This window comes from Thamnophis sirtalis, unplaced genomic scaffold (assembly GCF_051295495.1).
Source record: "Thamnophis sirtalis isolate CommonGarterSnake01/CBP01778 unplaced genomic scaffold, rThaSir2_p1.2 scaffold_2, whole genome shotgun sequence".
Taxonomy (NCBI): domain Eukaryota; kingdom Metazoa; phylum Chordata; class Lepidosauria; order Squamata; family Natricidae; genus Thamnophis; species Thamnophis sirtalis.
In genome coordinates this window covers 73,647,846-73,675,545 of record NW_028261382.1, presented here as the reverse complement: position 1 = coordinate 73,675,545, position 27,700 = coordinate 73,647,846, and the positions used below count along the sequence as shown (strand labels likewise).

The window sequence follows — 27,700 nt, the reverse complement described above, 5'->3', positions numbered from 1 at the left end:
CGCCCCAGTTCGGGCAAACCGGTAGTGGCGGTGATGGGAAGCTCTGACCACCCGCCCAGAAGTCATCACGGATGCTCTGTGCATACGCAGAAGGGCCGTGCATGAGCATGCTCCCAGTTCCGAACCGGTAGCGAAGATTAGAGCATTTCCTGCCTGGGTTTGCTCCCAGCTGATAGTCAGAGTTACTGGTTTGGCTGAAAAGGTCTGAACCGGCTGAATCCCACCTGTGGGAGAAATACTAGCAAACTGAGTGCAGCATTTAGGCCAATTGAAACATCTCCAAAACTAAGTGTCCAGCAGCCTTTTTTCTAAGTTATACAGGTAGCCTTCGATATACAACTACAATTGAACCTGAAATTTCTGCCATTGAGTGACACAGGTTAAGTGAGTTTCCCTCCGGAAGCTTCATCGGCTTGGGCAGGATGGGGGGAGATGAAAGGTTAAGTCCTGACAGGATGAAGGGGAGGGGGAAACCATCCTGTCAGAATGAACAAAGCCTTCCACCTCCCAAACCATTCTGCCAAAACTGATGAAGCTTCTTTAGATAAGAAGCGAAACCACTTCAAGGAAAAACAAAGTCCAGTTGCCTTTTGAAAAAACACCTTTGAGAGAACCCAACCCTCCCTACCATGCCATTAGCTGAAGACATGTCCCGTCCCCCACCTTCCCTGTCGATACCTGCAGCAGGCCTATGCAAATAGGCAAACACAGTCCCTCTCTCTCTCTCTCTCTCTCTCTCTCCAGTGCTGGAGATTCAACCAGGCACGGAGGACCTGCTTTGCTTCAGCATGGTAAGAGATTGTGGCATTATTTTATGGAGGAAGGGTTGAGGGTGGATGGATGGGAAATAACTCCTAAGACAGTGGCATCAAACTCGATTTCATGGACAGCCGCATCAGGGTTGCGTTTGACTTCGGGCGCTGGGGTGGGTGTGGCCAGAGTGGATGTGGCCAGCCGAGTGCCTGGGGAGGACTGAGCACTCTGCCAGCGAAAACTGGCTCCTGAGCTCTGTTTTCGGCTGCAGCTGTCTCCTGCAGCCCTCTGCTAGCAAAACTGGAGCTTGGGAGGAACATTTGAGTGTACAAAAGAGCATCAGGGAACTTTTGAATTAGCTCCACTTATCCTCAGTCTGTCAATGCTGCTAAAGGTCAATACACGGGCCCTTTGATGATTGGGAGATCTGGAATGCTCAAAAAGTAAGCAAGATGTTGATGACATTTTCATTCTCATTCTCTCTACAGAATATATTTGGGAAGAGTAAGGCTGCGTGAGTAACAACCTCTATGGAATGTTATGGCATAAAGTCAGACCAAGAAATATAGTGGAATAAACTGGAATAAGCTGTGGGCATTTAAGAAGAGATCAGACGAGAGAGCAGGGTATCTTAGAAGGTCTTGTAACAAAATAGCAATAGCCCTTAGACTTACATACCGCTTCACAGTGCTTTACATCCCCTTCTAAGCGGTTTTACAGAGTCAGCCATTTCCCCCCAACAATCTGAGTCCTCATTTGACCAACCTCGGAAGGACAGAAAGCTGAATCAACCTTGAGCCGATGAGAACCAAACTGCCAAACTGCAGGCAGCCGGCAGTCAGCAGAATTAGCTTGCAATACTGCATTCTTATCAGCTTCAAGACCATCATTAATTCACTGATTTTACCATCTTCTGATGCAGGATGGTGCCTTCATTCCAATTAGGATTCCAGTATAAGAAGGCTTCCTAACCACACTCTTTCTGCGTGAAAGAATAAGATGTTGGTTGCCATCTAGCATTCTTCATGTTCTTCATTCTTCCTGTCTATGCGTAGCTTTCCTGAAATCTTCTAAAAACTTAGTGGAAACCAGTTGAGCATGGCTTCAGGTTGGAGACTAAATGGGGCAAGGGAGGAGGAGGTGCCATGCATGCCTTCTTGAACTCTTGCGGATATAAATTGACCCAATGAAATACAGCCCCAGTTAATGGTCAGGTTTTCTTTGCTCTGGCAAGAGAATGAGATGGTAGGCAGGTTGCAAGTATTTTTAGTGACGAACGTAGGAAATAGGAACCTTTCAGGACGTCTCTAAATTCGCCATCTTTGTCTGTGGTCCTTAAAGGTGTGAACTTCCACCGGAACCTCCAAAGAGACCTGGTAAGTGAGATTCCATCCCATCAGAGAACCATCCTGTGATTTTTCATTCTGAAAGTTCAACTTCCTTATCAAGCACCATACTTGGCATCTTTCACAGTTTACAGAAAAGTTTTCATTTTTCATTAACCGCTTAAGAGGCCTCCTAAAATCAGACTTGGATCTGGGAGTGAAATCCACTTACCTTTGCTATCAGTTTGGTAGCAATGTGAGCATGCACACGTCCATTCGTGCCACCTCCATGCATGCACAGGACCTTCCGTGCATGCGCAGAGCGCGCCTGAATCGGTAGAAGTTTTTTTTACTACTGGTTCGGGCGATAGTAACTAACAGGTAGCTTTTCAACTAACCGGTAGTAGTTCGTTACTAGTAACAAACTACTAACTAGTAGCTTTTCACCCCTGCTTGGATCCCAGTCAGCAAAATTGCAGTATTTCTCTAAATGATACCATCAAACTAGGGGGACCTTATGGGAAAAAAACTTTGTAGCCCAAGATTTGGGGGAATGATAGTCAGGAATGTTTGTTGATTCCATCATGCCCATCCAGCAAAATTATTTCTCCAATAATGCCTCATTGTAGTAGAACAGGGGTATCAAACTCAATTTCATTGAGGGCCACATCAGGATTGGGTTTGACTTTGGAGGGCCGAGGGGGATGTGGGCATGGTCAGTTTGTGTTCTCACGTCTGTCTTTCTTCCGCTGCTTTGTGGGCATAAAAACTGGAATACGTAAAGGCTGAGCCCTTTGGGACTTTCCAGGCTGATGACTTCGGAATTGTTTTTAGTCATTCTGGAAAGTTCTGTGCTTTCTGATACAGAGATAATGCAAATTGTTGGCTTTGTTCGCGTCTTTCTCTTCCCCTGTTTTTGCCTGCCTTTTGTTCCCTTTCTAAGTTAGTTTTTTTCTCCTGCTTGCTAATGTTTAACATATAAAAGGCCCAAATATAATTTCCCCTAGCAGATCAGACTAGCCTTAGTACTTCTTCTGATCTGGATCTATGATGTCAAGCATTATGACAGACCAACCAGCATAACAGTGGGTGGGAGGGTACAGTCATTATAAGTGTGTAGAGAGAAAAAACTCATTGTGTGTTCTGACTGAGGCTTCCCAAGAGCCTGAAGCAAACTCCTTGTCCCAACAAAAAACCCTTTTATTAATTGACTCTGAATTCTGCTAATTCGCATCCAGCAAAGTCTTTCAAGGGAGGATTTACGGTCACAGACCTTATCTGGCTTGGAGAGCTGCCAAGCTGATATCTGCAGAACTTAGAAAGGAATCTCGGAGAGTCACGACCAATTAAGCGAACTAATTGTCTCCTGAAAACTCCACTCCCCTTTCATTCCTCTTTTATTTCATCTGGGAGGGGCCATTCATCATCCATCTGGGGCCTTATTCCCAAGTCAACCCCTGTTCTTTAGCTGTTTCCTTCATCTGGCAGCTCTGCGCATGCGCACACTGGGAACAGGCTCCAGCTGTACGTCTGCCTCACTGATGTCTGATTCCGAAGGCAGCTGATAACTGTCAGATGGCCCCGGCCCCCTCTCTGCCTCTGACACAGAGCCCTCCCCAGACTTCAAGACTGGCCCATGTTTCTCCCCAACCACCTCACTGTCCCAATTGGCTGACAGCTCTGCTGGCCACTGGTGGGCCACAATATTGTGTTGCTCAAGTTAAGGCAGTGAATGCAATTGAGCCAACCTTTTTTGTGTGTTTCAGACATCCAGGAGGAGGTGGTAAGTACACGGATTTCCCCAAAACCTATGACCACTTTTCATAGTTAATGTTGCAGCATCCCCATGATTGTGTGATTAAAATTCAGGCGCTTGGTAATTGGTGTGTATTTATGAACCTTGCAATGTCCCAGGGTTGTGGGATTGCCATGTGTCACCTTCCCAGCTGTCTTCTGACAAGCTAAGTCGGGGGGGGGGGCAGATTCACTTAACACCTGTAGTGATTTGCTTAACAACTATGGCTAAAAGTTTGTAAAACAGGGCAAACTCACTCAACAATGGCCTTGCTTAATCATGGAAATTTTAGACTCAATGGTGTTTGAGGATCAGCTGTACTTCATACCTTCTCCAAGGTCACCTCTTCCTCCTCCTCCTCCTCTTCTTTAATGACCCCATAATCCCTTATGTGGTAGAGTCTGAGCAACTGAATGGAGCTGAGTGTTTACTGGCCAGATGCCTTTCCTGTCGCCAATGCAGTTTTTTTTTCAGCAGATATATTCTCATTTTGTCCAGAGAGAGAAATATCTGCCTCTACCTAGGTTCGAACTCACAGCCTCCTGATTGTGAGGCGAGGGCGCAACCTCTAGGCCACTGCACCATTCTCTCCAAGGTCACCTCTATGCTCTTCTAAATGACATTTCCCTGCCTTCTCTACAGCATCCTTCTCTGCAGCTGAGCTGGGATTAGAATTGTAGTCCCAGCACATCTGACCGATCTCATGTGAGAAAGGACTGGCTCTGGAAGTGCTTGGGAGTTGCTCTCTACACTCCAGGTCTTTAGAAAGGGCCAGCTGTGGGATTCAAATTTTTTTACTACCGTTTCTGTGGGCGTGGCTTGGCAGTGTGTGTGTGTGTGATGTGACTGAGTGGGCATGGCCAATTTGACGTGAGTGACATTGAGCGGGGGGGAGGGAGCGGGGGCAGGGACAGACAGAAATGGTATTTACCTGTTTGGCGAACCACTCAAAATTTCCACTACCAGTTCACCCGAACCAGTCCGAACCGGCTGAATACCACCTCTGAAAGGGACCTACCTTATCTGGAGCTGTTAGTGTTGCAACCTTGAATTCTGGCCTGTGATATTTGCCCTTGTGCCTCTGTTTTGGTTTTCTCACGACTTCTCTGCACCCATGTGGAAACAATGGCATGGGAAGGCATCTTCAGGACCTCATGCGATTTTCTTGGTATGTTTCTTTAGGTTCAGCCAAGCTCTGCTGAAGGGGAGGAGGAAGCTCAGGATACCTATGAACTTCCCCCAAGAGAAGAACCGACTAAGAAAGTGTCTGTAGTCCCACCGCAAGAGTCTGACCAGGGGATATACCTGGGTGAGGTGCAAAGAGGGGAGAAGCATGCAAGGATTATCATAATAATGGGGGGGTGGGTATTCCTTTAACCTTAGTTGCTGGATTTTGGCAGACCAAATTGTGTTGCTATGGCAAGAGATATTTTGGGACATGGTAGATTTTGGAAACCAATCAGGCACGCTTTCTTGCTTTCTTTCCTTTTTTCTTTCTTTCTTTTTCTTTATAGCCTCTTTCTTTCTCTCTTTTTCGTTATTCCCTCCCTTTTTCTTTTTCTTTCTTTCTTCTCCCCACCCCTCCCTCACACACATACGAGGAGAGAGAGAAGGAGAGAGAGAAAAAGAGAGAGACAGACTTGGTTCATTGATCTAATCCCTGAGACATTTGGCTGTTTTTAAATTGTTTCTGTATTTTGTTTCTCTGTTTTTATTGTTTTTGTCTGTATTATTCTCTTCCCCTTCGGTTTGTTAGCCGCCCTGAGTCCCTCCGGGAATAGGGCGGCATACAAGTGTAATAAACCTCTAAACCTCTAATTGAAATAAAGATACATGCCACAAATTCTTAATATTTTGCAGACCCCACTTATGTTTTAATTGTTGCCCTTGGCTGATCTCAAAAAGCTTAGCAAGATTCAGCTGGTTAGGGCTTGGATGAGAGAACTCTAGGAAATGACAGAGTTGGATCAGGAGAAGGCAATGGCAATCTTTTCTGTTGCAAAAAGAAGAAAAAAACCAGCCAACCATATGCAGATATCCATGAGGTCATCAGGAGTTCAGTTTGATTTGATGGTTTGGGATTCCTGTCTGCTTGATTTTTTCTCAATTCTAAAGGTTACCATTGTGATCCTTATTTAGGTACCAAAAACCTTGAAACTTGACATTAACTCAGTGAGCTAAGATTAATTATAATAACCTAAATAAGCTAAATAATTATTATAATAATTAGCAAGGAAATCTGTCTATTCTTCAGTTGTCCAACCGGTTTGCAACTGCTACTTATGGATCAGCAATTCCTTCAAATCCTCAGCTCTCTTTACATTACTCTAAAAATTAAACTGCATGTGGATGAAATAACTCTTCAAAACTGAGCAAGAGTGATCCATCTCAGCATTCATTGATTCATTTTCTGGGGTCAAGGGTTACAGGTGACAGGGCAAAAACTCAGTCACATGCCTGCAAGAGATGGATTATAAATGTCTGTTTTTTGCACATTTGGGGGAAAGTTCTTTTCTTTATTAAAAAAATGATCAATATGTTAAATAAAATAACTCTCTTCCTGGTGTTCATGAAACCTGATGGAAAATGGTATTTAACAGGGTAATATGGGAACTGAGGTCTGTCAGAAAGAGAGGATTGGGAAACAACTTGGCCTGATGTTGGCTGCAGCGGTTGGGTGGCCCAGAGCCAAAGTCAAAGATGCCTTCAGAAAAAGGGCAATATCTCTAATTTAAGACATATACATAATTATGTAGCAAGCTTGGACTCAATAATCCATGGAGGACCTCTACATATCAGAGAAAGAGGTTTCATGGATGGAGAAAGTGGGATAGGAGGAGAAGAAGGACAGCAGCAGAAAATGAGAAATGGAGGAAGAGCAAATTTCCAATAACATCTCAGATCATTCTTTGTCCATAGATTGTCCAAATGTGAGACGTTTCTCTATGCCGCCCGGCAGTTTGCATGCCAAGCCCTGCATGGTAAGAGACCTGTTGGAGTTTGGGAAAATGATCAGAATTGAGCTGGAAGGGACCTTGGAGGTCTTCTAGTCCAGCTCCCCTGCAGGAGACCCTATACTATTTCAGACAAGAAAAAATGTCTGACAGTGGGAATGATCCACTAATGGAACAGAAGTTGCCTTCAGAAGTTGTGGGAGCTTCATCACTGGAGGCTTTCAAGAAGAGACTGGACAGTCATTTGTCAGGAATGGTGTAGGGTCTTCTGCTTGGGGCAGGGGGGTTGGGCTAGATGACCTACAAGGTCCCTTCCGACCCTGTGAAACTGTTAAGGAAATTTCTCCTGAATTCTCGGTTGTGTCTCACTTTAATGAGCTTCCACCCATTGCTTTTTGTCCTTCCCTCTGGTGCTTTGGAACATAAGTCCGTCCTCTTTTCTATGGCAGCTTCTTAAGGACTGGAAGATGGTTGTCATGCAACCCCCAAACCCTTCTCTTGAATAAGCTAATTTGCTCAACCGTTCATCAATTTATCTATCTTCCAAAGCACCCAAAGGCCAGAAAAGGAATAGTGGATGGAAACTGACCAAGGGGAGATTCAACCTGGAAATAAGGAGGAATTTCTTGACAGACAGTGAGAACAATCAACCAATGGAACAGAAGTTGCCTTCAGAAGTTGTGGGAGCTTCATCACTGGAAGCTTTCAAGAAGAGAGCATCTGTCAGAAATGGTGTCAGGTCTCCTGCTTGGGCAGGGGAGTTGGACTTGATGACCTAAAAGGGCCTTTACAACTCTGTTAATCAAAGTCGCTGTCTAGTCTATTCTTTAAAACCTCCAGTGATGAAGAACCCACAACCTCTGGAGACAAGCAGTTCCACTGATTAATTGTCCTCACTGTTAGGAAGTTTCTCCTTAATTCCAGGTTGCTTCTCTCTTTAGTTAGTTTTCATCCATTGTTTCTTGTCCTGCCCTCAGGTGATTTAGAGAATAATTTGCTCCCCTCTTCTTTGTGGCAGCCCCTCAAATACCCTTCTGGAGGCAAGCTATTCCACTGATTAATTGTTCTGTCAGGAAATTTCTCCTAAGTTGCTTCTCTCCTTGATTAGTTTCCACCCACTGTTTTGTGTTCTACACTCAGGTGCCTTGGAGAATAGTTTGACTCCCTCTTCTTTGTGGCAACCCCTGAGATATTGGAAGACTGCTATCATGTCTCCCTTAGTCCTTCTTTTCATCAGACTAGACATACCCAGTTCCTGCAACCGTTCTTCATATGTTTTAGCCTCCAGTCCCCTAATCCTCTTTGTTGCTCTTCTCTGCACTCTTTCTAGAGTCTCCACATTTTTTCTACATCGTGGCAACCAAAACTGAATGCCGTATTCCAAGTGTGGTCTTACCAAGGCCTTATAAAGTGGTATTAACACTTCATGTGATCTTGATTCTCTTCCTCTGTTGATGCCGCCTAGAACTGTGTTGGCTTTTTTGGCAACTGCTGCACACGGCTGGCTCCTATTTAAATGGTTGTCCACTAGGACTCCAAGATGTTTTGGAAGAGTTCTCTTGCTTGTCCTACCAAATTTCTCCTCTTGTGCCTTACAGTTGCTCACAAAGCCCGGAGCTGAAGATAGTGGTGATGAAGGGACAATCAACATCCAAGCCATTGAGGAAGGTCAGAGGAAGGGGCTGCTGGGGGGCAGGGAATGTTGGAGTGTGGGGCTTGTGGGGGAGGCAACACTGGGATGGGAGGACTTGCATCTTTGAAGGTGGCCTAATCTAGTTTTTTAACCTTCATGAGAAAGGCGGGGCTAGATGAATCAAAAATTGGAATTAAGATTGCCAGGAGAAATATCAACAACCTCAGATATGCAGAGGATGCCACTCTAATGGCAGAAAGCGAAGAGAAACTAAAAAGCCTCTTGATGCTGGTGAAGGAGGAGAGTGCAAAAGTTGGCTTCAGTTCAAACTCAACATTAAGAAAAGTAAGATCATGGCATCCAGCCCTCTCAATTCCTGCCAAATAGATAGGGAAGAAATGGAGGGAGTGACAGATTTTATTTTCCTGGGCTCCAAGATCACTGCAGATGAGGACTGCAGTCAAGAAATTAAAAGAGGCTTCCTCCTGGGGAGGAAAGCAATGGCAAATCTAGACAGCAGACTAAAAAGCAGAGATAGCCCCGTGCCAACCAAAGTGCATATAGTCAAGGCTATGGTTTCCCCAGTTGCAATGGATGGCTGTGAAAGTTGGACCCTAAGGAAGGCTGAGTGCCGAAGAATGGAGGCCTTTGAACTCTAGTGCTGGAGAAGACTCCTGCGATCCCTTGGACTGCAAGGTGATCCAATCGGTCAGTCCTAGAGGAGATCAATCCTGACTGCTCTTTAGAAGGCCAGATCCTGAAGAGGAAACTCAAATTCTTTGGCTAGCTAATGAGAAGGAAGGACTCCCTGGAGAAGAGTCTCATGCTGGGAAGGATGGAGGGCAAAAGAAGAAGGGGATGGCAGAGAAGGAGGTGCTGGATGGAGTCACTGAAGCAGGAGGCGTGAGCTTATATGGACTCCAGAGGATGGTAGAAGACAGGAAGGCCTGGAGGAATGTTGTCCATGGTGGGTTGGGCACAATTTCACAACTAACAACAACAACCATTGCTTCTATTTTGGCCAGGGAAAGACACAATGGCGTAGGCAGGAAGTTTGTTGCGCACCAAGAGAGGTTATAAAGACATGTTGGAACCATATTGATCCAGGGGTCTCCAGACTTGGAAACTTTAAAATTTACAGACTTCAACTCCCAGAATTCCGCAGCCATCAGTAACACAACAGAGAAGCAAAACCCCAGATGCCAGGGTGCAACTTAGCTTTTTGATAGATTATTAACTTTGGGGGGCGGGAGAGTAGCATGGTGTCCTAGAGGTGAAGACACTTGCCCCCCACTCAGAAGGTTGACAGTTCAATCCTAGACAGCGACAGATGTTTCTCTCTCTGTGACACAAAGAGAAAATATCTGCTGTGAACTCCACATAGGTGTCAGGAACGGCATCCGGCCAGCAAATGCACAGCTCCATTCAATTTCCCTGACTCCACCTCAAATCAAAGGATTAAAGCACCCTATACATATATTTCAATATGTTATAAATTCCACTTTTTTCTGTTGAGCAGCCGAAGATTCCCCAACACTGTGCAAGTTGGATAACTATTTTTTTCTCTTTACAGTACTGAAAAAAGGATTGATGAAGTCTCCTCAGCCCCCTTCTTTCCCACCCTCAGCTCGCCGTGTGTCTTTGCCTACTTCGGCCTTCTCTGGCCATCAAGCAAAAATGGCCATAAACAGTGGTAGGTAGAATTGTAGCAAGGTGTATCACAATGATTGCCACCTTTGGAAATCCCCAGAATTTGGGACATATTAGAATTTTTTTAATGAACTAAGCCAACCAGTTGCATCAGCAATTAAAGAGTTTGCTGTACATGCTGACAACTTACCAAAAATTTGGAAGAGAAAATTGGAGTTTGCTATTTTAACATTTTTTAAAAAAATGTTATATATCTTTCTTGTAATTTTAAGGTGAGGTTAATTCACCAAAAATTTTATTTGGGGTTTATTGTAACCCTTAATGGACATTCCTATGTTGGTAAAGGTAAAGGTTCCACTCGCACATATGTGCTAGTCATTCCCGACTCTAGGGAGCAGTGCTCATCTCCGTTTCAAAGCTGAAGAGCCAGCGCTGTCCGAAGACGTCTCCGTGGTCATGTAGCCAGTATGACTAAATGCCAAAGGCCCACGGAATGCTGTTCCCTTCCCACCAAAGGTGGTCCCTATTTTTCTACTTGCATTTTTACATGCTTTCAAATTGCTAGTTGGCAGAAGCTGGTACAAGTAATGGGAGCTCACTCCGTTATGTGGCATTAGGGATTCGAACCGCCAAACTTTCTGATCGACAAGCTCAGCGTCTTAGCCAGTGAGCCACCGCGTCCCTGTTTTCCTATGTTGAAAATGCAACAAATAAGAAAGTATTTTAGCATCCCTGGTTCTATTGTGTGGCTTATCCAGTCTTGGCTGCTTGAAGACCTGTGGATATCAACTCTCTGAAAGTTCATTTTTGGTCCCAAAGGTGCTTTTTTCAAGAGGCAACTGGACTTCCTGGATTTTTCTTTGAAGACATTTAACTTCTCATCCAAGAAGCTTCTTCAGCTCTGAAGCTTCTGGGATGAGAAGCGAAATGCCTTCAAAGAAAAACCAGGAAGTCCAGTTGCCTCTTGAAAAAAGCACCTTTGGGACAACCATGAACCTGGAGGACTGAGAATCTCCAGAGAAATTCTTCTTTTGGTGTTGTTCATTCTTATTCTTTGAACTTTTTCGCAGATCTTTTCCCGGCTTCAAAAGAGGACAAGGTAACTAACTTTGCATCAAATGACAAATTCGTCCTAGTTCATCTGGAACATTCCAGCTGTTGTTCTGTACTCATACTCTAACACAACACAGTGCACCAGTTTCTACAAGGCTCAAAATTATCTCTCCCTCTTACAGGAAGAACCTGAAGACCAACCTATCTATGTGGAATGTGACACCAGCAAAGGTGAAGTCCTTTCTTTTGGTGCCTTATCTTCTCCAAGGTAGCATTTCAGGAGAGCTCAGTGGAGCCTCATATACTTTGGCTATGGCTACATTACAAACTATTCTATAGAATATTCAAATAGAATAGAATAGAATAGTGTACATAAAAGAAAAGATACATTAGTCACGAATCATAAGGTATAGAGGCTTCCCAAGAGCACGAAGCAAACTCCTTGTCCTGACAAAAACCACTTTTATCAATTGACTCTGAATTCTGCTCATTCACATCCAGCAAAGTCTTTCGAGGGAGGATTTACAGTCACAGACCTTATCTGGCTTGGAGAGCTGCTAGGCCCATATCTTCAGAACTTGACAAGGAGTCTCGGAGAGTCACAACCAATTAAGCGAAGTAATGGTCTCCTGCAAACTCCATTCCCCTTTCGCTCCTCTTTTATTTCCTCTGGGAGGGGCCCTTCATCGTCCATCTGCAGCCTTCCTCCCAAGTCAACCCCTGTTCTTCAGCTGTTTCCTTCTCCTGGCAGCTCTGCACATGCGCACACTGGGAACAGGCTCCAGCTGTACTTCTGCCTCATTGATGTCTGATTCTGAAGGCAGCTGATAACTGTCAGATGGCTCTGGCCACCTCTCTGCCTCCGACACAGAGCCCTCATCAGAGCCTTCCCCAGACTACAGGACTGGCCCATGTTCCTCCCCAACCCCTCACTGTATGAATCTGCTGCCAGCTCTTCTGCCTGCTGGTGGACCACAACAGGCAGGACCTGTCATAGGCTTCTTCTGCTGGATCTGCTGGGCAAGGCAAATGTAACCAGGAAGAGGTATAACGTGGGCCTTTTCAAACTTAACTAGAGCAAAGTTGCTCCAAACTTCACATCGTGGTCCTGAACTTCTTGTAAGCCACCTTGATCCTAGAGCTGATTTGCTTTTCATTTTTTGCCAGGCTTGGCATCCTGTAAAGGGTCTACTTCTTCAGCCCTGGAACCTCTAACCTGCCTCTTGAAACAAGCCAAGTGAGTAAGATGTATCCAAAGGAGGAGGGCAGGAAAGATGTTTACCCATCAACGTTCCAGATTTGGTGGCCTGGAATTAAAGGCCCTGTAGTTCCAAATCTGGAAACTAGAGCTCGCTCTTTATGCTCTCTAGGGCAGGGGTCTCCGACCTTGGCAACTTTAAGACTTGAGGACTTCAATTCCCAGAGTTCCTCAGCCAGCAAAGTTCCTCCTTCCTTCTTTCCTTCTCCCTTCCTTTTCTCCTTCCCTCTCTTATTTTCCTCTTTCCTCCCTCTCGTCTCCCTTCCTTTCCTCCTTCCCTCTCTTGCTTTCCTCCTTCCTTCCTTCTTTCCTTCCTTCCTTTCCTCCTTCCCTCTCTCTTGCTTTCCTCCTTCCTTCCTTTCCTCCTTCCCCCCTCCCTCCTTCCCTTCTCTTTTCCTTTCCTCCATCCCTCTTTTGCTTTCCTCCTCCCTCCCTTCCTTCTCCCTTCCTTTAATTTTTAGAGCAAAGCTGGCTGAGGAACTCTGGGAGTTGAAGTCCACAAGTCTTAAAGTTGCCGAGGTTGGAGACCCCTGCTCTAGGGCACACAACAGCTGAAAGACTGGCTCATTCTGATGCAGAAGGTTGAGAATTATCATAATGTTCCATGCAGAGGCTTGAAAGCAATGGCTACTGCAGGTGGGTCATTCCTACTCCTGTGTAAATCCAGTCCAGAAATTCAGCAATCTGTTGTGTGGACGATGGTTTGGCAAGAACATAGGTAGTCCTTGACTTACAACCACAATTGAGTCCAAAATTTCTATTTCTAAGCAAGACAATTGTTAAGTGAGTTTTGACCCATTTTATGACCTTTCTTGAAACAGTTGGTAAGTCTGTCGCTGCAGTTGTTAAGTTAGTAATATGGTTGTTAAGTGAATTTGGCTTCTCCTTTGGTTGTCAGAGAGTCAGAAAAGGGGGTCACATGACTGGACACTACAACTGTTGTAAGTCAAGCATCCAACATTTGATCACGTGACCATGGGGATAGTGAAATGGTCATAAGAGTGAAAAATAGTCATACATCACTTTTTCCAGTGCCATTGTAACTTCAATCACTTAATGAATGGTTGTAAGTTGAGAACTACCTGTATTAAGGACAATCATACAGGTGGGCAAGAGAGTGGTGCAGTGGCCTAGAGGTGGAGCTCTCGCCTCATGATCCGGAGGCTGTGAGTTTGATCCTAGGTAGCAGCAGGTATTTCTTTCTCTGGGCACATGAGAATATATCTGCTGCGAACTCTGCATTGGCAAAAGGAAGGGCATCCAGCCAGTAAACACTTCATTCAGTTGTCCAGACTCTACTCCCTTTGAGTTGTGAGCCACCCTGAGTCCCTTTAGGGAAAAGGGCGGCATACAAATAAATTAAAACTAAAACTAAAACTAAAACTAAAACTAAAACTAAAACTAAAACTAAAACTAAAACTAAAACTAAAACTAAAACTAAAACTAAAACTAAAACTAAAACTAAACTAAACTAAACTAAACTCCCATGTAAGGTCATTAAAAGCCAAACAACAACAGGTGAGGCAAGAGGTCAGACAGAGAATCAGGAGCACAGAGAGCTCCAAGTAATACTGGATTGATGTTAGATCGTATCCAAACATCTACAATATTTTTCAGAGTATAAAACGCAGGAGCACTCTACAAGCCTGCCAAACCTATGCATACCCTGTTTTTTGGGGGGGGGGGGAAACGGACTGTTTTTCTTGGGTTTTTGCCCCCTGCTCATCCCCAGGAGCACTTTGCAGGCCTCCCGAAGCTCATGCATGCCCTGTTTTTCACATGCCCAAAGGAGTGCTTTGAAGGCCTCTCAAACTCTCTGCATGCCCCGTTTTTCACAAAAAATGAGGCGTGCAGAGAGTTTGGGAGGCCTGCAGAATGCAAAAACTTTTTCTTAAAAATCTACCTCTTCAAAATCTTGGTGCATCTTATACTCTGAAAAATACAGTAATAGTGGCATCAAAGTTCTTTCTTCAGGAAAGGCCTGCAGCAAATTATTGGGTTTAAACCAGTGTTTTTCAAACTTAGCAAGTTTAACAAGTTTAGACTTCAACTCCCATCATTCCCCAGCCACCATGATTCAATTGTTTTGGGTTTTTTTGTATTTATGTATGTATTTATTTTGTCATGTTTGAGTGGTACAGTGGCCTGGAGGTGGAGTTCTCGCCTCACAGTCAGGAGGCTGTAGGTTTGATCCTTGGTAGAGGCCGATATTTCTCTCTGGGCACAATGTAAATATATCTGCTGAACAAAACTCCACATTGGCAACAGGAAGAGCATCCAGCCAGTTAATACTCTGCTAGCTCCATTTAGTTGTCCAGACTCCACCCTGAAAAGGGGTCGTTATGGGGTCTTTAATAGAGGATAATTTATTTTGTCATGTTTACATAAGTATATATTGGAGGTGGTGACCCTTAGAGAGCTGTACACAACAAAATTTCATTTTAATGTATGCCGAGTAGTGTACATTGAAAGTGACAATGAAGTTATTCTAAGTTGTACGTAAAGGGGCTGATACACATGTAGTTATCCTGTGTGGCAGCTATTTAAAACATACTAGCATGTTCTCAAAGTTCCAAATGAATCACCAACCTTTGAGGTGTCTATTGTAATGCATCATGAAACATCTATCTCTTACAAATTATAGCAATGATTCTCAGCCTTAAAGGTAAAGGTACCCCTCGCACATTTATGCTAGTTGTTCTCGACTCTAGGGGGTGGTGCTCATCTCTGTTTCAAAGTTAAAGAGCCAGCGCAGTCCGAAGACATCTCCATGGCCATGTGACTGGGATTACTCAACGCCGAAGGCACACGGAACACTGTTCCCTTCCCACCAAAGGTGGTCCCTGGTTTTTTACTTGCATTTTTACATGCTTTCAAACTGCAAGGTTGGCAGAAGCTGGGACAAGTCATGGGAGCTCACTCCATTACACAGCGCTAAGGATTCGAACTGCTGAACTGCTGACCTTCTCAGTCTTACTATAACTTTAAACCATCGCAGCATGCTGCTGTGGAATTCTGGAGTTGAAGTCCATGGATTTTAAAAGTTGTCATGGTCGATAAATACTTCCTTATGCTATAGATCTCATGTAGCAAAATCCTCTCTCTCTCTTTCTTTCTATTAGGTCCAAAATTTCTTCTCTGGGATCTCAGCAGGTGAGTGGATAATCTTGAGATAAGGAGCAGATAAAGCAGCATTTGAGGGGAAAGAGCTGACCTTAAAAACCCCTGGGTATATTTTTAAACTTTTTTAAAAAAAATTGTAGGTTTATGGGCATAGTTGGGTTGCAGAGTTTATATTACACCAAAGCAAGAAACTCTTTTCTTGACCCATTTTAAAAATATTTGCAGGGCAGATAGGGTTTGAATTGTATCTCTGGGCTCCAGTGTTTAAAAAGTATGCAGTATTTTTAATACTAATACTCTGGCAAAGGCAGTCTGGAGACCATGGATTTGCAGAACAAATATGTCCAGAGGGCAAATGATATTTCTGCAATTCTGTAAAAGTGAATTAAAGGTGCCTCAGATGAGGCAGCCCTTATGGTACCAAGGATGAGTTTTACTTTGATCTTTTTCCTCCACTAGCCATGCAAAACCATAGGTTGTTACCGTCAGTGTTGTTTTCTGGACAACTGTCAAGCAAAACCATTGTGGTATCTTCAAATGGGAAAAACAAAAATACTGTTTGAGACCACCAAATGCTAATCAGAAACTGTCATTATGGATTTTCTATTCTTTTCTTTTCTCCCCCCCCTCTTTTTTGCCTTTTTCTCCTTCCTTCCTTCCCTTTCTTTATCTCTTTTTTCTCCTCTGTCCTTTTCATTCTTTCTTTCTCTTTCTCTCTCTCTCTCCCCTTTTTCTTTTCTTTTTTCCTTCCCTCCTTTCTACCAGCCTTTAGTATTATTATAACTTTACTTCTAGGAGTGGGGAGAAATTTTTGGCCTTGTGGATGAAAATAATGTGGCTGGTCTGGATTGCTTTGAGCCTTCAGCCAGCTGATGCGGAGAGCATCAAAAGCCACAGAGTCTCAGAATGTCGGGACTCATCCTGACCGGAGGACGGACATGAATCCAGCTTTATGTAAAGGAACAGATGAAGAGATGTATCTGATCCAGATTAGAGAAATAACCATCTCCTCCATCCTTTCTCTTTCCAGGGATGTCCAGAAGACAACAAAGAGAGTGACACGGGTATGGTTTTCCAAGGATGGATGCAGGCATGGATAGTGGGGGATAAAGACCAAAGCAAAAAATAAATAAATCATGTTTTGTTACTGCAAAGGCTGCCTCATCTCAGGAGCCCCTTCCTCTATTTTTGCAGAATTGCAGAAATATCACTGCCCCAGACCGTCTTCCAGATGGATTTTATACCTACTGCTCTCTTAACATAACTCATTTGTTCTGCAAACTCATGAGCTCTGCCTGTAACAGTATGGGGAAATGACCAGGCAACAGGGGAGGAGGAGCAAACTAGGAGCAGTCAGATAAGAGATGGCTGAGCCCACAGAAGCACTGTGAATGTCTGAGAAAGGGACCCTCCCTCATTTCTAGGGCTGTAGAGATGTACATTCAGACTTTTCTGGATGCTGTTCAGGAAACCTTAGAATAAAGATAGAGATGGTGCACGTTGGGTAGGCTTCCTGTCTGGACTAAGCCTGGCACTAGCATTGGAAAAAAAAAATGGGTTGTGACCTCTACAGAAATGTTCTCTTTTTTTCCAGGTAGGTGCCTCAAAACTGATAACCTTCCAGAGGTGAGCATAGAAATGTTTGGCTGGGTTACTGTTCCTTTGATTGTAGGGTGGGTTAGAAAGTGAGTGAGTGAGTGAGAGAGAGAGAGAGAGAGAGAGAGAGAGAGAGAGAGGGAGGGAGGGAGGGAGGGAGGGAGGAAAGAAGGAAGGAATTGTAATAGAACTTACTTATATCCTGCTTCACAGTGCTTTACAGCCCTCTCTAAATGGTTTAGATCAGCATGTTGCCCCACATCAATCTGGGTCTTCATTTTACCCACCTTGGAAGAATGGAAGGCTGAGTCAATGCTTGAGCGGGACAGAATTGAACTCCTGGCAGTGGGCAGAGTCAACCTGCAATATTGCATTCTAACCACTGTGCCACCACGGCTCTTTTGATGATGATGCTTATTAAGGTTTATTAAGATTCGGAAGGACCCAAGGGGCTTTACTCAATGCATTTCTCAAATGCAGGAAGACAACATTGAATTTCCACTTGCACTGGTTGTCTTCCCCCCACCCACAAGAACAAAGAGTGAAATACAGTATAGCTGGTTTCTGGGTGCCCACATACAACTTTATAAAGAGCTGTGGTGGCACATCGGTCAGAGTGCAGTACTGCAGGCTACTTCTGCTGATTGCCGGCTGCCTGCAATTTGACAGTTTGAATCTCATCAGGCTCAAGGTCAAGGCTCAAGAACAGAAGTGTCAGTTTCGTTTCTTAGAAAAGGGGAGCCACCCCTCAACCCCTTGGCCATAGTTGTGTTTATCAGTTTCACTGGCTCCGTTATATTCCTGCAGGATCCGGACGTGAAGAATGCTCCGTGGTATGCAGGCAGTTGTGACCGGCGTACAGCGGAAGCAGCTCTCCTCCAATTTAACAAGGTATCCTAGCCCTGTTTTATGATTTTTATACATTCCAATCTCTGGTTTGCACAGTCTGAGCCCTGAGGTCGTTTTTGGTCCACCCTGGCTGAGAAATCCCAACAGAATGTAATTCTATCACATAGCAAGCCTGTCTGTAGCATTAGCAATAGCCCTTGGACTTATATACCGCTTCATAGTGCTTCACAGCCCTCTCTAAGCAGTTTACAGAGTCAGCCTCTTGCCCCCAACAATCTGGGTCCTCATTTGACCCACCTGGGAAGGATGGAAGCCTGAGTCAACCTTGAGCCGGTCAGAATCGAACTGCTGGCAATGGGCAGAGTTTGCCTGCAATACTGCATTCTAATCACTGGAGCACCAAGAAGGAGAAGGAGAAAGGGAATAAGAGAGGAAGGGAGGGAGGGAGGGAGGGAGGGCAACAGACTTATACATCGCTTCACAGTGCTTTACAGCCCTCTCTAAGTGGTTTACAGAGTCAGCCTCTTGCCCACAACAATCTGGGTCCTCATTTTACCCACCTCGGAAGGAATGAAAGGCTGAGTCAACCTTAAGCTGGTCAGGATCGAACTGCTGGCAACGGGCAGAGTTTGCCTGCAATACTGCATTCTAACCACTGCACCACCACTCTCTGTAATCTCAATCTCTTCTTCACCTTGAAGATGTCCTGCTCTACCCAAAGGAAGATCTCAAAGGGTTGGTCTGGACAGTTCTCCATAGGGCACTCAAGTCAGAGATGCCTTAAGTCCACAAGAGAGAGAAGAAAATTCATTTGTTAGTGTTTCAATGAATGATTGGGGGGCTGTGAACTAAAAGATGAGGAACAGTTGCGGGAACTGGGCATGTACAGTTTAACAAAGAGAAGGATTAGGGGTGACATGGCAGCAGTCTTCCAGTATTTGAGGGACTGCCCCAAAGAAGAGGGAGTCAAGCTACTCTCCAAAGCACCTGAAGGCAGAACAAGAAGCAATGGGTAGAAACTAATGAAGGAGAGATCCAACCTAGAACTAAGGATACATTTCCTGAACAATTAGTGGAATGACTTGCCTCCAGAAGTTGTAAGTGCTCCATCACTGGAGGTTTTTAAGAAGAGACTGGACAGCCACTTGTCTGAAATGGTATAAGGCCTCCTGCTTGAGCAGGGGGCTGGACTCGAAGACCTCCAAGCTCCCTTCCAACTCTGTTACTTTTGTTCTCCTCTGCTCCCCCACCTTTCTTGCAGAACGGTGCCTTCATGGTACGGCAGAGTTCCCACCACTCTGCCAGCCAGCCCTTCACCTTGGTGGTTTTCTACAAGAACCGTGTCTACAATGTCCCTATCCACTACCAGGAAAGCAGCTGCCAGTTTGCACTTGGCAAGGATCCCAAGAGCCATGAGGTGAGTTGAAGGGAAAGTTGGATCTCCAGGAAATGCCACTATACAAATAGTTCACAACTTACAATCTATTCATTTAGTGACCAAAAGTTACAATGGTACTGAAAAAAATGACAGGAGCATTTTTCACACTATTGCTATTAGCCTCTGCTTAGAAGCCACCTGGCATAGACAACCATGGGAGAGGGCCAGTGGGAGTCAAACAGCCATGACTGACATCATGTGTGTAAGTTGCCCCCAACTTTGCTTGGTGACATCACAATGCTTGTGATATCATCTCAGCATGGCAGGCAACCTGATAAAATCATGTCAATTGTGGATCATTCGGGTAATGAAGGAAATCGGTGGGTTTAACATTTTTAATTAACAGCTTATGGCCTGGATTGCTCATGGCAGTAAGCCATGTTTTATTCAACTAGGATTGGTTGAATAAACCACAGTTGATGGGTTCCATACAACATGCTAAACCATAAATCATTTTGAATGGCTCAGCCAACCCTCCATCCCCCCATCCCAAAGTATGTGTAGTAATTTGGGCTACAAACTTTCCCTGGAGAGGCCCATAGGAACTCAGGAGGGGAGGTGGTCTTGGAGATGGGACTCAGTCTAACCAACCCAGTAGGATCCTTGGGGTGAGACTAAGCTGGAGGAAAAGGTACAGTGTACATCAGGAGTGTCCAACCGTTTAACTTTCAGAGTTGTGGACTTCAACTCCCAGAATTCCCCAGCCAGCCATGCTTCATGAATTCTGGGAGTTGAAGTCCACAACTCTGAAAGTTAAAAGGTTGCACAACACTGGGGTTAATCTTGAAGGAAAAGCAACATCTAGCAACCACAAACACAACATGGAATACTCCTCTTACTGATCTACAGATGGGGTTGGATGAGGAGACATCCAAACACAACAGGGCAGATATCCTGCAATTGGAGTACAATGGTTGGAAACTAATCAAAGAGAGAAGCAGCCTGGAATTAGGGAGAAACTTCCTAACAGTGAGGACAATTAACTAGTGGAACAGTTGCCTCCAGAAGTTGTGGGCGCTCCAACACTGAAGGTTTTTAAGAAGAGTCTAGACAGTCACTTATATGAAATAATATAGGTTCTCCTGCTTGAGCTTGATTATTATAATTGTATATTTTCCATTATTCTGTTCTGTTCTATCTATGTAAACTAACGTTCATTGAAGGGATAATTATGAAATGCCTGGGCCCAAAGTTAGCCCCCCCCCCTGATTTACGGAAACCCAGATTCAAAAGTACGGAAAGGAGAGAATTGAGCACACCAGATGTTGATCTTTGTCTTTCCCTCCCCAGCTGTTTGACAGTGTCTCCAGCATCATCCAGAAGTACTCAGAGCGCCCCCTGGTGCTGATCGACGGCAGTACTTCTGCCAAGGAGCAAACTCTCCTCTTGTTCACTGTGACGCCCTGAAAATTGGTGCCAGCCATGCTGAGTGGATCCCCAGTTTCAGCTAGGCGCCCTGGGAGTAGTTTCGAGGTGCAAGGACAAAAGGTTCAGAATTCAGCAGGGCATCCTATATTGTTTTATTCATGGCATGCTTTTCAACCACTTTTCCAGAGGCAGAAGAAAGGTGCTGTGCAAAATTCTGGACGTGATTTAATGATGATAATAATCATAATAAAGAGTTTTAAGAGTGGAATTAGACTGGCCTTTAAAACGGATTCTTGCATGAAGCATGCCTGTTGCACCTTGTACAGTCGTAACAATAATAATTCTCTGTTGCTTTTTATAACCTTGCAATCAGAAGTGGTAGTCAGCCGGTTCTGACTGGTTCTGGCGAACCGGTAGCGGAAATTCTGAATAGTTCAGAGAACCTGCAAATACCACCTCTGGCTGGCCCTGCCCCCGATCTATTCGCTACCTCCCGAGTCCCAACCAGTATCCTTCCCCCAGGAGTGGGAGGGAATGGGGATTTTGCAGTATCCTTCCCCTGGAGTGGGGAAGGAATAGAGATTTTGCAGTATCCTTCCCCTGGAGTGGAGTGGGAATGGGGATTTTGCAGTATCCTTCAACTGGAGTGGGGTGGGAATGGAGATTTTGCAGTATCCTTCCCCAGGAGTGGGGAGAGAATGGGGATTTTGCAGTATCCTTCCCCATGGAGTGGGGAGAGAATGGGGATTTTGCAGTATCCTTCCCCATGGAGTGGGGAGAGAATGGGGATTTTGCAGTATCCTTCCCCATGGAGTGGGGAGAGAATGGGGATTTTGCAGTATCCTTCCCCTGGAGTGGAGTGGGAATGGGGAATTTGCAATATCCTTCAACTGGAGTGGGGTGGGAATGGAGATTTTGCAGTATCCTTCTCCAGGAGTGGGGAGAGAATGGGGATTTTGCAATATCCTTCATTTCATTTTTTTTTCATTTCATTTTATTAGGATTTATAGGCCGCCCTTTTCCCTGAGGGGACTCAGAGCGGCTTACAATCGTAAGGAGTGGGAGGGAATGGGGATTTTGCAGTATCCTTCCCCATGGAGTGGGGAGAGAATGGGGATTTTGCAGTATCCTTCAACTGGAGTGGGGAGGGAATTGAGAATTTGCAGGAACCATTTTTTACACTTATGACCATGCAGCATCTTCATGTTCACCTAATCAAAATTCAGCTCCTTGGCAACTGACTCCTATTTATGACAGTTGTGGTCTCCCAAAGTCATGTGCTCTCACTTTTGCAACCGTATGACAAGCAAAGTCAACGGGTTAGCCAGATTCACTTAACAATCAGGTGACTCACTTATCAAGTGCAGTGATTCACTTTAACAACTGCAGCAAGACAGGTTGTAAAATGGTGCAAAACTCACTTAACAAATGTCTCACTTAGTGACAGAAATTTTGGGCTCAATTTTGGTCATAATACTGTGTGCAGTATTTGAGATCTGTCTCTAGCCGATGTTACTAACCCCTTAAACGGAGCCAGAAAAAAATAAGAAAGAAATTAAATGGGCAGGTTTCAAACTACTCCAAAAATATGTAGGAAGTTAGCAGTCACCCCAGAGGTGGGTTCCTACTGGTTCGGACCAGTTCGGCCAAGTAGGTAGTAACGCTCCTGAACCAGTTCTATCAGTTGCGCTGTAGGTGCCACCATCTTGTTTTACACACACACACACACACACACACACACACACACACACACACACACACACACGAAGCGCGTGCCCAACGTCCGTCCCTAACCCTAACCCACCCCTCTCCTAGAAAAATGAAATATTCTAGGAAATATTAAAAAGGCAGAATATTATATTTCCCTGGTTGGGAAATGGAGAAACATGCTTTTAGGCAGGAAGCAAAATCACTCTTGATAGTTCCCATACTTCTCAATAGCCCCAGCATATGTCAGCATTTAAGAGATAAAGAGATAGCTAGGTCTATTCATAGGCAAATGCCCTCACCCAAGATCCAACAAAGGTAGGATTAGCCTTCTACCCATCTCACCACATAGCACTTGGGAAGATTACATCACCCAGCAAGGCTCAACCAAGCCCGGGACTCAGGACAGCCTACAGAGTTGCCCCTGCATGGCCCCATGGGAGTCTGACAACCAATCAGAATACAAGCTCAAATTCAAAAGCCCAGAAAAGGTATAAAACTCAGGGCACTCTTAGCATCTCTTCCCTTTTTTTCTTCTTCATTCAACATCTTCAAGGCATGTTGTCCTGTCCACCATTAAAACCATCTTTCCAAGCAACTTCCATGAATCCAGTGTCTTTCCCCCCCCCCCACTCGGAACTGAACTCAAATGGACATTTCTTCCAACAGATGAGTCCAGGGGATTGAAGTCCAGGGGATTGAAGCCCTTGAAGAGCATTCGGCGACTTCAGCTAGTCCAGAATGCGGCCGCGCGAGCGATTGTGGGTGCACCTCGCTTCACCCACGTTACACCTATCCTCCGCGAGCTGCACTGGCTGCCTGTCAATCTCCGGGTGCGCTTCAAGGTGCTACTTATCACCTATAAAGCCCTTCATGGTAGCGGGCCTGGGTATTTGAGAGACCGCCTACTGCCAATTACCTCCACTAGACCGATACGATCGCATCGATTAGGCCTCCTCCGAATTCCATCTACTAGCCAGTGCAAACTGGCAACTACCCGGAGGAGAGCCTTCTCGGTGGCTGCTCCGACCCTCTGGAACGAACTCCCCGTGGAGATTCGGACCCTCACCACCCTCCAATCCTTCCGCGCCGCTTTGAAGATCTGGCTGTCCCGGCTGGCCTGGGGTTAAGATTCCAACCCCACCCGAATTGTGTGACTGTTGTGCTCTCTTTTAATATGTTGTATTGTTTCCATATTGGAATACTGTTTGTCTTTCCCCCCCTCCCTTTTTGAATTGTGAGCCGCCCTGAGTCCCCCCAGGGAAAAGGGCGGCATACAAATAAAGGAAATGAAGGTCTTGTGTTTCTTTTCAAATGTGCCAAACATACATGAGCCCACATTCTAGCAAATACTAAAGCCTTCTTTACAGAGCCATTAATCTTGAGGCATTTTCCAAAGCAAACATTTCTTAACTATAGCAACTTTGAGCTGTATGGACTTCAATTCCCAGAATTCCTTAGCTGGCTGGGGAATTCTGGGAGCTGAAATCCACCCAGCTGAAATTTCAGAGCTCAAGAAGGCTTACGTACGGCTTTTATTTTTATTTAGATTTGGGTGCTGCCTGTCTCCTCTAATAATAAAACATTTCATAAAATTTTTGAGTTAGAAAAAGTGCCATTGAGCTCTTTCAGAAAAATGTAAAAGTTTTCTTTAGGTAGGTGACATGATTAGAAGTTAGATGGGAGAGAAAGGAAAAGTCTTTTAATAAAGGGTGACATGATTAAAAGCTAGAATAAGTGATAGAAATAAGAGAAGGGGAAATATTAGTGTATATACTTTTATGTAATAAATTGAAAGTAATAAGAAAATGTGGAACAACTGAACAATAGATTAAAATGCGACCTAATGTAAATGGCTAACATTATTAGAAATATACAGGGCGGGGCATAACCTTTTCCTAGGGGGTCACAGCAACACTTGTAATAACAACACAAATAATTCATACACCATTCGAAAGCCCATCAAAAACTGAGTTTATTGACACGATTTAATAGTCAGTATGACCACCATTAGCCCTTCGAACAGCATTCAAACGAGGTGGATAAGAACACAACAAATCTTCAAACAGTTCCGTTCGATTTTCCAGATTTTTCAACACAGTTTCCAAATTCATTCTCAAAGTTTCAACCGAATATCGATTTTGACCTTGCTCCTGATTCATCAGAGCTTCCACTTCATCCTTAATTATGGCCCCAATGTTCTCTGCCGGATTGAGATCTGGCGAATTTCCCGGCCAGACGTCATTGCCCCAAAATTCGACATTGTTTTCCTTTAACAATTGCTGAGTCGCATTTGCACGCATGCAAGGAGCTTTGTCATGAAGAAAGACAGCCTCACCAACCACCAAGACATTGTCTGGATCACTGAGAAATGGAATGACATTCTCCAATAAAATTTTCTCACAGAAATAACTGCCATCCCAGGATTCCCCTTTATCCTTCAAAACCCAATGCAGTTTCTTGGCTGTGAAAATGACAAAAATCCCGATGCAAGTCGGATTGCGAACGATTTGTCGATATCGTTCATGTTTGGCGATGTCGTCGACGTCTTTAGCCCAAATTCGATCGTTCTGGAAATTCGGTTTTCGAATGGCATAAACGAAGAATTCGTCAGATGGCGCCAAATGAAGAAAATCTTCCTCGGTCCATTCAGACAACCAATCGCACAACCAAAGCCGATCTTGAACGTGTGTTTGAGTTTTCAATGGTTTGCAAATGACGTGGAATGGCTTCAAACCTTCTCGTTCTCGATATCGGCCGATTGTCCTTTGATCAACTCGTTTTCCACGAATTTGAAGGATTTCTTGGGCCACTTTTCGGTTTCCTTTTCGTTGTTTGCGACTGCCAGTTGCAATGATGGCTTTGCTTTCTTGGGACAGTTGCAGAGGACGCCCTTCTCCAAATTTTGTGAAACATTCTTGGGCTGTTTTGTTCCAATTATCAGTAACCCAATCCGGATGACGTTTCAATTTGTTTGCAATCCATTTTCGATTGATAAACGTCGCTCCAGCATCGCGAGCCTCTCGAAAGGCAATGCATTTTATTCTGTCAATGATCCTTTGTTCTTCCGAATCGAATTTTCCAGCCATTCTTAAAGCAAATTTAACATTTAATAGCTCATTCAATTCAGTTTTTTATGGGCTTTAAAATGAGGTGTCGCGGAAGTTGTAAACTGCTGTCGATCTTGCTGTGACCCCCTAGGAAAAGGTTATGCCCCGCCCTGTATAAGTTGATTGAATGTAATAATTATGCTTAACTTTATTAGTTTTATCTGTATTAGAATGTATGACACCCAGGTACCACACTCTCATGAATTGATTTGACACATTTATAAAAAATAAATAAAACACTTTGGGGGGGGGGGGAAGAAAAATTTAAAAGTTGTTGGTTGGTTTTTTTGGTTGAAGTTGTAGTTCATTGTCTTAAAAGGAATATCAAAGCCAAGATTAAAGAAACTTTTGGCTAGCACCATAAAAAAACAGAAAGAGAAAAGAGAGCAGTGAAAAAAGGCAGCCAACGGTCAGCTTGACATTTTTTTCTGTTTCCTGCCAATTCAAATAAAATACCAAGTTATAGCTTGGGTGAACAGATGCGCTCAGCCCAAATAATCCTGTTGGCAGCTGCGAGAGAGATAGAGAAAAAGGAGATGAGACAAGATGATAGCAGATTCCAGGGGTGAAATCCAGCAGGTTCTGACAGGTTCTGGAGAACCGGTAGCGGAAAGTTTGAGTAGTTCGGAGAACCGGCAAATTCCACGTCTCGCTGGCCCCAGAAGTGGGGAGGGAATGGGGATTTTGCAGTATCCTTGCCCTGCCCTGCCACGCCCACCAAGTTACGCCCACGCGGTGTGCGCATGCACACTGCAATAAAAATTACTCTCCGCATGCGCAGAAGCAAGTAACAAGATGGTACCGCCCAGAGAACCAGTTCGGGGGTGTGGCAGGCCTGGGTTGCTGCCGGTTCCAGCAACCCAGCAATCCAGACCGCCAAACCACTACCAGTTTGGCTGAACCAGTCCAAACCACTAGGAACCCACTACTGATGTAATAGAAGAGAAGAGAAGCAAAGCTGGAAGGGACATTGGAAGTCTTCTAGTCTAAGGTGACCAGATTTTCAGATTGGTAAAGAGGGACACCTTTGACCGGGGGGGGGGGAGAGGGGGCTTGATTAAAAATTTTATACGGAGCAACAAAAATTTTCATACAATGCAAAAATAGTATTGTAATATTTTTTTTTATTTCAACGTAACTACAACTTACAAATATAAATTGTAACTGTTGCCAAACATCAAAATTTAGATCGCGTGACCATGAGGATGCTGCAACGGTCGCTAAGTGTGAAAATGGTCGCTAAGTGTGAAAAATTGTAATCAGTCACTTTTTTCAATGCGATTGTAACTTTGGTCACTATACCACCTTTCTTGCCACAGTTCTTAAGTGAATAACTGCAGCTGATAAGTTAGTAACATAAGTGAATCTGGTTTCCCATTTGACTTTGTCAAAAGGTGATTATATGACCCCAGGACACTGAAACCATCATAAATACGAATCTGTTGCCAAACATCAAAATTTTGATTGCGTGACCATGAGGATACTGCAACAGTCGCTAAGTGTGAAAATGGTTGCTAAGTGTGAAAAATGGTCATCAGTCACTTTTTTCAATGCCATTGTAACTTTGGTCACTATACCACATTTCTTGTCACAGTTCTTAAGTGAATAACTGCAGCTGGTATTTTGTATTTTGGATAGAATCTTTTTTTAAATAGTCTAAGACAAAAAAAGAATCCCCACAGAATAAATTGAAGTAAAACATTTCAAAGTATTGTGCATAGAATTTTTAAAAATGGTTTCACTTCAATTTATTTTGGATAGAATCTTTTTTTAAATAGTCTAAGACAATTTAAACAAAGAATCCACACAGAATAAAACTATTTTAAAAAATCCTATGTACAATAAATAAAATATTATTTTAAAATACATTAAAAAATAAAAGAAAAAACCCAGCTCACTTACTAGCAGGCACAAGTGAGCACTCCCAGTCAATCCAGAATGATGTAGATGTTAATACAAAGAACTGAGCAAATTAAAATGGTGAAATTAGTCAGGGAAATATTTTTCAAAGAAACTTTGCCACCATTTTTTCCACACGAGCCGACCTCCAACCTCCGTGCCCCTTCCCTCTGGAAAATCCAGGAAGGA

At 44.2% G+C, this 27,700-nt stretch overlaps 1 protein-coding gene across 1 annotated transcript; it reads left to right on the top strand.

Annotated features, from left to right (window-relative positions):
* The first annotated feature begins 625 nt into the window (after positions 1 to 625).
* Positions 626 to 21,052, top strand: LOC106543480 (SH2 domain-containing protein 6). The gene is made up of 17 exons (XM_087706102.1): positions 626 to 791; positions 1,242 to 1,267; positions 2,095 to 2,129; positions 3,845 to 3,861; positions 5,056 to 5,182; positions 6,793 to 6,854; positions 8,426 to 8,495; positions 10,034 to 10,153; positions 11,181 to 11,209; positions 11,346 to 11,394; positions 12,331 to 12,400; positions 15,544 to 15,574; positions 16,575 to 16,608; positions 17,139 to 17,170; positions 17,948 to 18,031; positions 19,251 to 19,406; positions 20,718 to 21,052. The coding sequence occupies exons 1-17, from the start codon at positions 789 to 791 to the stop codon at positions 20,832 to 20,834; spliced, it is 1,062 nt and encodes a 353-aa protein (XP_087562228.1). The 5' UTR covers positions 626 to 788; the 3' UTR covers positions 20,835 to 21,052.
* The last annotated feature ends 6,648 nt before the right edge of the window (positions 21,053 to 27,700 follow it).